At 41.6% G+C, this 14876-nt stretch overlaps 2 protein-coding genes across 5 annotated transcripts in view; both read right to left on the reverse strand.

Moving 5' to 3' along the window:
- The window catches only part of LRCH3 (leucine rich repeats and calponin homology domain containing 3), a 62282-nt gene extending 61786 nt beyond the window's left edge, over positions 1-496 (reverse strand). For both annotated transcript variants that reach the window (XM_026045131.1, XM_026045130.1), the window contains exon 1: positions 259-496. In XM_026045131.1, coding sequence (XP_025900916.1) covers positions 259-496 — 238 coding nt within the window. The remainder of the gene's footprint in view (positions 1-258) is intronic.
- A 1590-nt stretch (positions 497-2086) lies between these two features.
- FYTTD1 (forty-two-three domain containing 1) lies at positions 2087-14742 on the reverse strand. 3 transcript variants are annotated; one of them, XM_026045264.1, is made up of 9 exons: positions 14633-14742; positions 11888-12019; positions 9112-9257; positions 7869-7981; positions 6743-6812; positions 6011-6072; positions 5150-5224; positions 4713-4839; positions 2087-3569 (listed from the first exon to the last, which is right to left on the reverse strand). In XM_026045264.1, exons 1-9 carry the CDS (start codon positions 14724-14726, stop codon positions 3474-3476), a joined length of 915 nt encoding a protein of 304 aa, XP_025901049.1. In that variant the 5' UTR covers positions 14727-14742; the 3' UTR covers positions 2087-3473. The 3 variants fall into 3 exon arrangements, with proteins under 3 accessions (XP_025901049.1, XP_025901048.1, XP_025901050.1); XM_026045263.1 differs by having other exon boundaries at positions 6743-6839; XM_026045265.1 differs by lacking the exon at positions 14633-14742 and adding an exon at positions 12378-12937 and having other exon boundaries at positions 6743-6839.
- Between the last annotated feature and the right edge of the window lie 134 nt (positions 14743-14876).

Here is a 14876-nt window from a genome sequence, read left to right on the forward strand (position 1 = left end):
GCGAGGGGAAGCGGCCCGAGGGCAGCAACGGGCCGAGCAGCATCGCGCCGGGACCGGGGGGCGAGGGGGGGACAGGGGTCGCGTCCCACGGGGGGAGGATGAGGGGGGGAAAAGGGAGACCCCCTATTCGCGCACGGAGCCTTCCCCTCCGCGCGGAGGGGACGTAGCCCGACGCCCCGGTCCCGCGCTACGGAGGGGTTTTCCCTGCCCCTCCTGCAGCGGCCCCGGCGGGCGCTGCCCCGGCCCCGCCGCCCTCACCGGCCTGCGTGGTGTCGCTCAGGTCGTGGTTGGCGGCGCTGGCCCGSGGGTAGTCGCGGAGCTTCCTGCCGCTCAAGCTGAGGGTGCCGCTGGCCGCCGCTTCTTCCAGGGCTCGGTCCAAGGAGCGGCTCCACGAGCCCGGGCCCGAGGGCCCCGGCGTGGGCGGACACGCCGCCGCGCTCCCCGCCGGCATCGCGGCTGAGCCGCCCTCCGGCGCCGCCAGCGCCGCGGCCGCCATTTCCCCCGCCGCAGCCCTCCGGCTTCGCGCGCCGCTGCGCACGCGCGGGAGCGCCCGGCGACGGGCAGGCAGGGCGCATGCGCGCGCCCACACACTGACAGGGCGCAGCGCGCATGCGCCGGCGGAAAACCCGAAACGGGCCCAATTCAAGGGCGCTTTTCCCGCCCCTGCGGCCGCCGCTCCGTGGCAATCAACGGCTCCTCTGCCCAGCGCTCACCTGCGCTCCATGGGGCAGTCTGGGATGCCACAACGGCACTTCCCCAAGCTTAGTTTCTCTGGTGCCCAGGTAGCACCAAGTCACCCACCCAAGAGGTCACTGTGGCCAAGGGTCTCCTCGAGGCCGGTCTGACAGGAGGGAAGCGGAGCTGCTGCTCAAGAACCAAAACAAACCTGCCGCATGTCTGAAAAAAAATGAAAAAATATGTAAAAAAGTCAGTATGAAAAAAATAAGGACCTCAGAGTGATGTGCCAGGGCTGCTGCCCGCGCTGCTCCCCATCTGTGGGCAGTGTCTGTCCCCAGCACGGCGGCACTCACTGCTCGCGGACCCGCAGCTCCTGCCAGCGGCTCCGTGCCGGCCTCACTGCTCGGAAACGCAGCCGCAGCGCTTTATCGGGAGGCTCATGCTGACGCGGTAGTAAAATGCTCGGATTACAGGCACGTCACAGCAATACGAAAACCAGTACATGATCTGTCAGATCGAGGGATCTGGCGCTCAACATCGACCAAGCCACTAAGTCAAACAGTAGTACCAAAAAAAGTCATTTAATGTCTTTTTCAAAGGCAAGCAACTCTTACCGTACCAGTGCAATAAAGTCTCATTTTTCAGAATATTAAGTTGGAAATGAGTGCAAGCTCTTTAAATTAGACTTTTTCGGTATTTTTCTTCAGACATTTAATAATGATTTAATCATTAACAACCCCTTAAGGATACCAGAACATTTATATAACCAATATACTGCCCAAGTGGTTATAATAGGAACAAGGAAAGTATGAAACCTGAAACGTTTTATTAAAAAAAAAAAAAATAACAGCTTCAGAATAGATCAAATGTAATAACTTCTCCAAAAAATTCCAAAAGGTACAGTGTAAAGCATCTCCTCATTAAATACAAACTAGCATTTCTTGATGCATTGCATCAATGTTTTGCATCTATGTTGATGCAAAAGATTTTTTTCTTTATTGCATCCTGGCACATGGAAAATGTATACACTGAAACAGGATGACAAACACCACAATATCTAATCAAATTCTAATAGTGTGATTTTTTTCCAAAAAATCCTTTTAGCAATTAAGAGAAAAAACACCACCATTACTTTTAGTTTGTTTTTGCTAAGTTATATATTTCAACATTAAAAATAAGGTGTTAAGTACTATATACTGTCAAGGATGCATTCTGACATTAAAACTGCTATATGACAGAAATCTCTCTCCTGTCAAATCCTCTTCAACATGTACATTCAGGGAAACAGCTAATTAACTTGGAACTTGAGATAAAAATGCAAGGAAACCATCTTAAGAACTGTAAACTCTTTAAGAAAAAACAAGTGTAATTAAAAACACTTTACACACCATAAACATTTGTGGATGCAGCCAGCCATGTTACCTGGCTGTACCTAAAACATATTGCTGTAGAACAGGGTTAAGTTCATCACTCTCAGGATTGGGAGCAATTTTGACAGCAAGTTAATTATCAACAGGTGTCTCATTTTTAGGGATAGTATAAATTCACAGTAAGGAGCCCAAATTATTACCATCCTTCACTTAGATGCGTAAAACCAGGCACTAAGGGAGCAACTCTGTGAACTATTTAATGCCTTAAATATGCTGTCAGACTGAGGGCTTTATTCCAACAACTCTGGCCCAGTTTCAGCAAACTTCAGAATGTCTGACCACTGTTGATGAGCGTCACATCTTACCTCTCTTTGGTACATACAAACAAATGCCATTAAATTGCCTGTCTCTGGCCCTTTCTGAGGGACAGGGAGAACTCTCTTGGGCAAGATGAGACTCCTGTGCCTGGGAAGATCAGCAACTCTACCACACCACTGACTTTCTTCTGAAGGGTTGTATTTATTCCTACAAAAGATGTGAAGTTATTGCATTAAGTTTATGTGGAAAAAAAAAGAAAAAGCTTTCAAAGGAAATAGGATGTTTAAGGTTAAAAAAAAAAAGGGACACACATACTCAATTTGCAGAAGACGAACTTCAGCTACTTGTAATATAAATTAAGCCCATACTGCCTGTGAAGTATTCCTCTAGTGTGATCTGGACCAYGTTTAAGGTTAAGAGCAGAATATTCTCCACTCCAATTACATATCTTGGGTCTCAGCTAACAGTTTTATTTGCAAAAATGAAGATGCAAAATATTTAGTCTCCAAGGAAGGGGAAAAAAAAAAAAAACACAACATCAAAAGCATAAAGAATTACAAGCAATGCTCCCATGAAAAATGCTGCTACATCACTACCAGAATATTCACAGACTGAGGTTCCGTGCCCGACTGCAGACCAAAGGGAAGTTTACAGACAGTCCCTAACACCCTAAAAATGTGACTGTAATGAACATTGACAGTCTTTACTATAGCAGGGGATCAAAGAACAGGTACTGAGCACTCCTAAACAAAACAAACAAACCCACCCCACCCCCAAACTTTTATCCTCACRTTTGTATTTTGATTACAAGACCAACCAAAGGAAAAAAAAATAACAAAAAAAAAGAAAGAATATTCGTCATTAACTGGGCAACAAAATCTTTTTCAACCAGATCAGGGTGCTCCTCTGGCACGTGGGTTTCCCCACTTTTTCACCCCACGGCATCACGTCTTTTAACGTTCCAAGTAAAAGTAATAAAGACAGTTAGCTCTGCCATTATCTTAGCAAAAAGTCTGGAGAATTTCAGTGACATATGCTGTGTTCTTCTGGCCACTTTCATCTCAGTTTCTTAGATAGATGGGATCAGGACTCAGTCCATTCAACAGGTTAGCCCACGGTTACAAAACGGCTTCCTTTGCTCTGGGACAGTGCTGTTCTTTGTTCCTTCAGGATCCCAAAACGCTCATTCAAAGTCATTCCTGTCTGGAAAAATAAGTTTATTTCATTACAYACTTGAAAGATGTTAGGTTAATTCAATCAAAATAATTCCATCGAATAATTCCTTACTCATTCTGTATTATCACACGACTAAGTGCATTTCTAACTGAGATTTAATTCGATTTCACCCTTTCCAACACCATTTGGAAGTCAGAATACAGTACACACATATCAACTGCTCACACATATCAACTGCTAACACTTCCCGGAATTCATTAAGAACATATGGTATGAAGTCAAGACTCAAAATGAACTCAGAGAAAYRTAAGTTAAGCTGAAGTGTYTGAAAAGGGGAACTTTCGCTYGACTCATTTCCAAGCACGGATTCTRTGCAGCTTCAACAAATGCAAGTTTCTAACCACTTTACCACAAGTTATTTTCCAGTCCATCCAGTTGAGGCAGTAAACTGGCACCTAGTCTGACATTTCAATTAAATTTTTTTAGACTATCAGCAACTGATAGTCTAAACACTATTTGTTTATAGATGAAAAAGCCTGACCAATTTTCTAAGCCCATGTTTTCTGCAGAGTACAGTAAGAAGCTGATTACAAGAACAGTCTGATCTTGTGGCTGAGTTTTAATTGCCTAATTCTGTCACCCTGTCAATTTTTTTTTCAAGTGGGAACACTAAGATTACCTCCCTTGCACTCACTCACCTGTTTTTCCATGAAACTCTTAAAAATTTATTCCTCTCTCAAGCTTTTATACCATTTTATTTCATTTTTATTTTCCCTTGCTACGTAACAAAAGTTGCCCTGATGCAGCCGAAATGTAATAAAATGCAGATGCCAGTGTCCCAGGCAAGTTACAGAACTGAAAGAAGCTCATCCTGAATCACACACACTTGCCGATTCCAGCAGCAGGAACATCAGAAGGATTTTACAGATATTCATCATTTTAAATCCCACTCAAAGCACACGGTCATGCAAGATTTAAACCAGAGGAGCAGGAACCGTAAGTGTAGATATGTGCTTCAAGTTACATAACACGTTAGCGGAAACACTGGAAATGGAAACAAGAAGTAGTTACTAGTTCCCTCTTTCTGCCACTAACAAGAGTAAAGTGCCTGGCTCAACAACTTCATCTATTTTGGAATACCCTACAGTTGAGAAAGGAATCTGCTTTTACCTGTTTTCCAACACTATTGATGTCAAACTGCAAAGGAACTCCTTTGGGAATCTTCTTCTCTTCAGATTGGTCCCTCTTCATCAGAAATGGGGGCACAGGAGTACGGGTTAATCGTAGTTTCTGGGAACTTGAAAGACCAACATGAAAACAGACAGAGTGAATACAAGATTTTTAAGTGAAAAAGTCTTACTGCTGGCAAAATAGCAATTTTGACTGTTTTTAGTCTGTGTTGCAAAAACAAAGAAGGAAAAAAATAGCAGATACAGATTTCTTTACAAAATAAGTACTACTAATGAAAACCAAGTCTAATCACCCAAAAGAGGTTTTAAAAGCTTTCATAAGAAGATACCTGATATAATATTTGCAAAGAAATTGCTAAATGATTCACAAACAGAGATTTCAGTTAAGACCATTTTAGTACTATTCTTACTACGCACATTGGATTTATGATTGCTCCTGGGTTGTCAATAGATACAGTCAGAATCCCTCCACTTGTGGTCGAAGTTCGCCATCTAGTTGGAAAACACATAAATTATTTGTCCCAATCAAAATTTCAGCAACACTTTTCCATCTTTAAATGCATCTCAAACACTGGTTAGTAAACAATGTCTGTAGTCTTTGTGCTGCCCCTACAGTCTGCGTAGGATGAGGTATAGGAAGGTGCTATTGACTTCTGTATCTCGTACCTTACCTAAGCCTGCCCAGGTAAGCCCTGGATTGCAAACTGGCAAGACRYGACAACACTGCCACATTGATGGAARTGTTTGTGTATTTTTCAAAAGATTCACTATTGCTTGCCACAGATGCAGCCAAATTCACCTTTGTGRCACATCAGAAGTGACAGACTGCAGTTTGGTGGCACGTGCTGCTTGCTCATCCTGTTATTGTTTCCAGCAACCAACTTTGAAAGCGCCTAGCTAGCAGATTATGAGAAGTGTATTGAACAAGTATTGTACTGCCCATCTCATATTTTAACTACTTCATAGGTTCTATACATATATTAAATAGAATGGAAATTACATGAAGAACTTAGGGAAGTGCTGACATTTGAATTTTTCTCCTACAGTGTATTATTGGTGGCAGTGACTAGTCTATCCAGCTAACACCTTCTCCTTCATTCTTGTGAGCATCTTCTGCAAGCAAATGCATCTCTGTTAACTTAGACAATGTCTGCCATTGAATAATTTAGACACTTATAGTCAAAAATCAATTATAGCCAGGAGAAGAAGTTAGATCCAACACTAAAGCAATACTATAAACAAGCAACTAAACTGAAGTTTATCAAACAAAATACTTACTGACGTGTTCTCTTTACTGTGTGATTATCTAGATCATCTGCTGGCTGCACTTGGGTCTGAACCTGAAATCACATGAATAGGGACACCAGATCTGAACATCACTTCAGCTCCCACTGCAGCAGTTGGAAACACAGCAGTTSAAAGAGAGAAGTTTAGAAATGCTTGTACACTCAGCTGTACTTTCAAAGGGACTTCAAAGATAACTGTCATGTTACTTTCATAAGATACTGGAAGGAAATATTAAGAATATAAAATGATGTAGAAGTAATCCATGACAGTAACTTTAACAGTAAAGAGATGAAGAACAGTGTCCACCCGCAGTCATAGGCAAGAAAACTGGAAATGAAGGGTAGGAATAAAACAAAACAAAAGCACACAAATAGCACTACACACAGGCAACATTTTAGAGAATACTGGGAGATGGTCAAAACAGGAGACACTTAAGGATTACCTCAGAAAACACACACTTACTAAAAAAACATTTACATGCAGGTAAGGTGAACATAAGAATGCTAAAATGTACTTCTGTTCCATCCACTGGAATACAAAGCAGAACTAAAAGCACTACAATAACTGAAGAGAACAAATTTACTTCCCCAGAAAAACATGTCTAATTTACAAGCMACGTGAAATGTCTTCTCAGATCTGCTATTTGAAATTAATGGCAGCTGGATTACGTAGACTGGCTTAGAATCTGTAGCATAACTTTTGTTTTAGTATTTTTTTTATTACCTTTAGGCCTCTTCTAAACAGGAAAGTCGCTTGACGAGTGTCTTTCTGTTGATTCAGTTTGTTTCCAATTCTGGCAAAAGTGGATTGTATGTTATTCCTGTAATATTTATAAAATAGTTATTATAAGCTCCTGTAAGTAACATTTTAAAAAGACCACTATGAAAGTCAAGAAACTGTCCAACATATCTCTAAGGGCATTGCAATRCTACTCTTGGAGACTAGACAGTTGCAATAAACTTCTCATCTACTAGGACTAACATGTGTTTAGTCACAACTACAATTAATCTGGAAATAGATAAATCATTTCTGTTACACGGAGATCTAGGACTCCTATGTGTATGTCACAGAAGAGCAAAGTCATTAATTCTGCTTTTTYACCTTGTTCAATATCTGCCAGTACTTTAACTACTGCTAATTGCATAAGGGGAAAAAAGAAAAAACCCTATCAAGATTCAGAGCAGAATTTGGCATACCCAACCCATTTTAGTTGTGCTATCGCCTCTAAGAGAAATGGCTTAAACAGAGTAAGATTAACACCCTTCCCCCTAGGAGTCAAGGGTGRCAGTTAAGCTATTACAGTTCACTTCTCAACACCATTTTCCAGTGAGCCTCTCAGTAGTTAATCCCTAGTCTAGATTATAGACAAAATAAGAACTATGAACAATTCTCATTTACAATTTCCTCAGTCAGTCATATTGTGAATATCATGGAAAACATTTTAGTTGCAGTGTAACAGGTTAATTCTGCTATAAAGAAAACATGCAATGGCATCCATGAAGCTGAAGATGGCACCAGCTTTCATAAAGGTATTTTGTTTAGAAATTAAATCATGATCATCACTTCAAAGACACAGAAGTTGGCCATTTTCATATAGACTACCTACGCTTATGCAGAATACTATTTTTTTTTTCCACAAATGAAGGTACTTCCTGAGTGTTCTGCACAATGATAAATACCTGGTTTAGTATCTGAGATCAGGTTTCTTCCATGCTCGGCTTCCAGATTTGTGAAGTATATGAGGTTTTACCTCGTTACCAGTAGCTGCCATCTCTTCATGCAATCATCAGAAACAAAACTCACTACAGAAATTTATTAAGAGTTGAGAAAAACAACTTGAATATTTTACCTTCTCTTCAGTGGGACGGGTCTCCTAATGGTTGCTGCTTGCTTTCTCTGCATTTCAGATTGTCTCTGCAGGGTTGTTTTCTTTTTCAAAACTGGGTAATTTCGCTGTGTATTCTTAAATAACAATAAAAAAAAAGATATATTGCATTTACGTATAAGGTAAACACACACAGAAAATAGAACTGTGAACCAATTGGCTATATATGGTTATAACCCAAACATAACTCTTTTATTGGGTCCTTTACTTTTTTTAAGAAATAATAAAAAAAAAAGCAGAAATACTTCACAAATTAGGTAACAGCAGTCTAAGTCACTTCCACTGTAGTGCAGTATTTCCATCCTGTATGAGATATTTGTGTATGCTTAAGCCTGTTTATTCAACATCATGAGACTGCTGAAATTCAAAAGATCAAGTTTGCTATGTTTTCCTTAGGATATTACAAGCAACTCTAGGAGGCTTAAGAACATCTTTGCTGTTTCAAGCTTTTTCAATTGAAAATTTCTTCCATTTTCAATTTTTAGCCTGCATAAAGAATGTTTGTTTCTGTCTACCTATCACATTCCAGTATAGTTTAAAACTGCTCTACACTCACAAMTTATCTATTCCCTTTGTTACTGGGTCAAATGAAGCAGAGTTTAGTGGCCACTTTTTCATTGTTCTACATATAACTGGCAGTATAATGTGCCACACACCTTTAAAATTACTCTTCACACTTAAACTGCAAAACAATCTAAATTGTACAATACTTGATTAGATGCAGCAAGCAACAATATATTGGTGCGTGGCAGAGTCAGTCTGTGGGAGCAGCAAGTATTTTACAAACCTCCCATTTTTCTAAGAGGTGCTTAGCATGTCTGTTGCAGCACTAGCTGTGACAAAGCAATGTAAAAGACARTAAAAAAAATTTACTTGTAGAAATAATTACCTGCAAATATCCCTTTCCAAAGCGATACTCCCGCACTAGGATTTTCATGATTTATAATCCAACAAGTGTTCAAAAATCTTCAAGTAATTTTAAATATATTCAGACCTGGTCATTAGACACCCTCCTTGTCATAAGACAAACACAGGCAACCCTTGCCATCACTGATTTATTAAAAAATTGTTATCAGATGTCTGTGCATCATTACAGAACAAGTGTATTAGAATATTTTTAAGTAGCACTTACTGAGAAGCACGTGTTCCAAACTTGTAACCCATCTGTACTTTTAGCAGAGTTTAGCATTACAATTCCACTAATTACCTTCTCACTAAGTGGCTGTCGGTTCAGAGGGCTAATTCCTTTGCGGGAGCCCATTGCTTTCTTGGCTGCCAAGCCAGTGATAACTCCGTAAGAACGTTTCTTCCCTGCTACCTTCTTTCTGCGTCCCAAACGATTTTTGCCGTAACCTGCAACAAGGATGAAGAGTACAAAAACATTTATCAAGGATAAAGGGTCATTGCTAAGATGGTCTGCAGGCAATTCCAGTTACCTGGCTGCACACTCTGGCTGAAAGAAAAAACTGCCACTGCATTTGCAAACAATTTGRTCCTTTAGTTAATTTAGCAAGCCTGGCCCTAGACCTAGCACAACAATAGCCAGCTTCCCACAAAGATCTGTTTTGTTCCAGTTTATATTAATGCCTGCTGAAAACTTGTTAGTATTTAGCATTTGTGTAGAGACAWTTTAGAACTCATTCTGTTATAGAAAAGCATCAAAAAAATCCAAAATGGCTCCTATCCAAATGCCAAATAAAGAAATTATTCAGCTCCCCAACCATCCAGCAAACTTCAAATTACCAGTTTGATAAAAGCAACAACAAAAATAAACAAAAAAACCCACCACCCAACTGGCTTCTGAGTTTATTTAAATCAGTAGTTCCCAARACCTGTCTTAAGAAAAAAGAACACAGCAAGTGGCCCTCTAAACTATACTAAGAAATACACAAGTTACATCACAATCACACAGTGTTTTCAATTAGAAGTTGGCATGGTGGTCTGCAAGAAATGGAGAACTGAGAGTAGTTTGAGCATAAAATGTTTCCAAATCCATGATAAATAGTATTATTATTAYTCTAGTTAAAAGTGTTTGGTTAACACTTTTAAATGTTTAACATTTTTGAACAATATTCTCCTTTTCGTTTCTCCCCAAAAAGTTTAAGGGTCCCAGCTCAARTTCCTCCACTTTTCTAAAGTGTTTGGCAGCTGTTTCTACAGAGAGACCGGAATGGTGCCAACCTTTTGTGACTTCTGCAGCTGGCAGAGGAGTTGCCACCTATCAGAGTAACTTCTGGCAAAGCAGCAGCAATAAATCTACAGCTCATAAGTACTAAAATGCTCAGAAGAACGTTTTCTTCTATTTGATGGTATCATTTGCTCAGGGTGAAATAAAAGGGCTTGTTTTCAAGGGAAACGTGCCATGCCACGAGTACATCCCACGAGAGGGAGTAAAGCTATTCACAATACTTCAACATGTCACAAACGTGGCAGTAGTGCAAAAACATTTGCCTTTTCCTAGAACAAAGGCAGTCGGTCAGGCAGAACGTCAAGAAGTGCAAGTAAAAGTCACAGCTGTATTTAGAATTTTGTATTTGCAGCTCAAATTCCTCCTAATAGTCTAAATATCAGACTATATATACTCTAATCTTTGCTTCTTTTGGGCCCTCTACAAACAACTGCAATTGACAATCACAATTGCAATAGCATATAATACTATATGTAGTAACATGCAATATAATCAACACATTTGACTATCTACCTTTTAAAACCATTACTCTTTCCTCTCCACAAATATTTTTACACTTRGGTTGAGGAACCTCAAACATTTTCCTCAACTGTCACTAATTTACAGAAACACTTCTGTCATCACCTCTATAAAAAGTAAGATTCTTTTGGAGTCTTCAGCTATACGATATTCCATTGCTCCCAAAAGACATTTTTATACAGGATGCTGATGCATCCGATATATAGGGTGCTGAGCAAGGATGCTGCTAGAACAAATACTAAACGATAATAAAGATAAAATGGGGATTACTGCAAATTACTGTGACCAGCACTCTAGGAAGACATACACTTTGATACTTAAAAAAAWAAGAACCTGTATGCTAAATACCTCATTCACTTGGACTGAAGCAGTAAACTTCTTCATTAGACAGTATTTTTCATAGAATCATAGAATGCCGAAGGTTGGAAGGGACCTCAGAGGTCATCGAGTCCAACCCCCCTGCTCACGCAGGGTCACCTAGAGCACCATCCACTGCTGAAAAAATACTTTTAAAAACTAAACATAAAGCAAAAGCAGTCTTAACTTAAGCAAGTGCTAGTAGTACTGCAGTAACACCTGAGCATCATTTTAGCATGTGAATCCTCTTTATTGAAAAAGCCAAGAGGTGCTCAGGCAATCTACAATAGGTTGTTACTGTGCATTCTACAATAGGTTGTTACTGTGCATTCTTCCCCTCATAACCCCTTCTCTAGTATTTTTTTCTCTACTTTTCTACTCTGCTGCATAAACATGGAGTTAAGAAACCTGGTGCTACCGCACCAGGCTCAAGGTCTTACCCAGAAAAGCTGACTCAGACACTCTGGACTATCCCTTTGTATATCACAATGGCAACACTAGAGTCTGCAGCAAGAGCTATTTTTGAGCCAGCTACTAGGAAAATTTTACCTCGCAAACACAAATATGCTGGCTGTTTTGCACAAAGCTCTGAGGTCTGGCAAAGGCCTCCACGTTTCCCTGTACACAGGGTTTGAGATTAGCAGCACTCTTTCTTCCCATCTTTGAATGGGAACAAAGCATCAACACAGTTTCCCGAATTAAAATAAAATCTAAAAATGCTGTTCTGACTGAACCAAATATGAAGTCAAATACAAATGGATCACCAAGAACAGAATTACAGTCAAAGCTGTACATGGCACTATTTGAAATACACCTGAATTGACGACGTCAAACCACACATTTTCACACACATTTTCAATAGGTCACTTTTCAGCTCACAGAGTTACTGTGCACCCCATGTTACAATTAAGATACACACCCTTCTGCTGCTGGATTCCCCACTTGGAGCCTGATGTCCTGAACTGCCGAGCTCCATTCTGCTGAAGCCCCCTTTTCATTTTGGGGGAATATTGCTTTCGCTCTTCTTTTTTATTCAGCTTGATTATATCATCTGTAAGGGGGAGGAGAAAAAGGGGAAAAAAAAAATTCTGATACTCTGCAGATAAATTCCAGTTCCGAAGAAAACCCCTAGCAGCTTGAAGATGGGTGGAACAGACTAGTTAATCTTGCAAAGCTAGCACATACAAGTTAAAGTTCCAGAAATATTATCTTTATAAAACATCCAGACCACGAATCTTAAGAGCACATATTTTATAAAATATTGCCCCAACAGAAAGACAAGCAGTTACATTCATTCAGAATACCCAAGAAGCTTGAAAACTTACGTCATTTAGTCCAGTATTAAGTTTTATGTCTAATGACTGTCTGTTAGTTTGTGTATACTACCTGTAAAGAAAAGGTAGCCCCACCTAACTCCCACTTTCCAAAYTGCAGACAAAAAGTCAATTCAAGTCTCAGCTCTTTCATCCAAAGGTCCTAAAAGTCATGCAGGGAGAACTCAGGCAAACAGATTTCTTCSTAAGTTCACTGGGGTCCAGATCATTAGGAAGAAAAGCAAGGAAGATCTCTCTCCCCCAGCGATCTCCAAGCCAAACCAATCATCTTACCTGTTATCCTGGAAAATAACGGGGAATAAATTATTATCAGTTTAAGAACATGTTGAAAACAACAATCAATGGAAAGTAAACAGCAAGTTTGTCACAAATGATGTCAAACCAGTTGTATTTCCTTCACTAATAAGGTAGGTGCCTCAGGAGATGACAGTAAAGCAGGTTTATTTGAATTCTAGACAGCTTATAGAATGAGCATAGAAGAAAATGTTAAATTGCATCTAGATCATGGAAGCAGAATTGGTATCAGCTACCATAGGGATGTGGACATCCCTTTTTAACTCAGGGAGAGACTATATGAGAACTATATAGAGAACTATATATACAACTATATTCAGACTTCACTGGATAGACCAAAAAAAAAAAAAAAAAAGGAAAAAAAATCAAATGTTTTGCATCTCACTGAAGTAACAATAGGAGGAAATTAGCTTCCTTTACTGTAGAAATGATTGTGTATTAAGGGAAAAAAAAAAGAAAAAGAAAACAGACACAGTCAGGGTTTGATGTCTAGAGACTCTTCTTTACCAGAGGATCATCCCAGGTTCGGGGATTCCGGAGCTATCCTTTTCATACAACAAAGGAAACGCAAGACAAAAAGCTTCTCAAACTTTTAAGAGCAAACATATAACTCTGCTTAATGGGTACTTCCACTCCCCTATGTGATATGAATTGCTATGTTTCACGGGCAAGACCAAATACACAACCAAACATTAAGATCTTTATCTTTGGATTCCCAGGCTCATCGTGTCAGCTTTATTGATATTGTGACAGACGTGGCATTATATCTAATCTTTGCTCACTGCAAATTACACAGCACAGGTCGTGGCGTTGACTTGAGAACAGTAGGCATGGATGACACTGTTTTCTTGCAAGTTACTCTTCAACTAAAGCTGTTAAGGGACACCCACAACAGCTTCTTAAATAAAGTGTCATCTATGATGCTGCAGAAGTTCTTTGCAATCTAGTATCAGTCAATGTCCAGGAACCTGCATGTGACTTACTCAAAGGAATACGGCCAAAAAACCATCAGCAAAAGCAGAGCTACTCAGAATCAATGATCCTTAGTCCTGGTAGCCTTGGAAACACATTGATTCAGTCAGTCTCAGCCTATGAGATTAAATCTCAGTCTATGAGATTAAAAGTAAAAAGAGATTTACATAAAAACAATTCCACATTCAGAAAATCTCTGCACATCATCAGAAAACAAACTGAAAAATCCATTTATTCTGAGTCAAGCCACAATGACTGGATCTAAATCAATTCTCTAACTCAAATAACAAATCCACTTTTTAAAGGAAGGCCCCAGTTATATCCATGTACCAGGCTTCGGTAGCRTTGTGTCAGTTTGGGGCAAACTCCACACTTTCTGCACAAACCTGGACTGCAAGAYGCACTTCTGGAAGGTGCCAAATGTGTCCCCCAGCCTTATGGGGCCTCAGTGAGAGAGCCAGAGGAGGTTCCACTGAGAGGCAGCTCCACAGACATTTTATGAGGATTCATAAACTTCCCTAATACGAACAACCACCTGGAGGTTTTATGGGCTTTATCCCATACTCGTATCTTTGCAACAATAATTARTAAGTGTGAACACAAACCCTCTCCCTTAGAAAGGCTCCACACGGGAAAGCTGGGGCTCGTCTTTGCCAGATTTCCACAGGGAAGCACCGGGCAGCGCCAACATCGCGCCGAGGAGCCGCTTCAGGGGAGCCGCACGGGAGAGCGGCCGCCGCCCGCCCCGGCGCCAGGCCGGGCCCGCCGGCTCCCCGGGACCCGTTCCCGGCGGAACAAAGGGACCCACCGCCGCACCGAGCTCAGCCGAGCTAAGCCAAGCCTAGTCGAGCTAGGCCCGGCCGGCTGCCCCCGCCGCGCTCCGGCCATGGTAGGGCCCCGCTCCCCCCTCCGCCCCAGTCGGCGCGGTCTGTCCCCCCTAAATCCTCCCCCGTTGGTTCCGCCCGGCCGGTTCGCTCCGGAGCGCGCTCCTCCCCCGCGAGCGCCAGTACTTGGTTCAGCCCGCAACCCTGTCTCCCTCGCCGGGCCCGGGGCGCTCTCCGTACCGAGCGACATGTCGATCTTCTCCAGGCTGTCACTGCTGCCGTTGCGCGCGGCCGAGGAGCCCGAGAGCGGCTTCGCGGCCCCGAACGCGCTCATGGCTGCCTGCACGACCACCGCCGCCTCGGCCAACCGCGAGCGCGCCGCGCGCATGCGCAGGGTGCGGCAACGCATGCGCTGCAACCTCTGCCCACACCAAGTACGGGCAGCGCTCGGGCTTGCCCTCCCMTCTGCCTTCTGCGCATGCGC

This window comes from Nothoprocta perdicaria, unplaced genomic scaffold (genome assembly GCF_003342845.1).
Source record: "Nothoprocta perdicaria isolate Ctin4 unplaced genomic scaffold, notPer1 scaffold_4, whole genome shotgun sequence".
In the NCBI taxonomy this organism is placed as follows: domain Eukaryota; kingdom Metazoa; phylum Chordata; class Aves; order Tinamiformes; family Tinamidae; genus Nothoprocta; species Nothoprocta perdicaria.

Bases quoted from the DNA above. Each gene is read 5' to 3' on its own strand.
- FYTTD1 (XM_026045263.1), bottom strand. From the start codon at position 14,726: ATGAGCGCGTTCGGGGCCGCGAAGCCGCTCTCGGGCTCCTCGGCCGCG. The intron at 4,840-5,149 runs GTGCGTAGTAAG...TGGTCTTTCAAG, and splicing joins GGAGCAATCATAAATCCAAT to TTCCCAGAAACTACGATTAA. The intron at 3,570-4,712 runs GTAAAAGCAGAT...TTATTTTTCCAG, and splicing joins TCAATAGTGTTGGAAAACAG to ACAGGAATGACTTTGAATGA.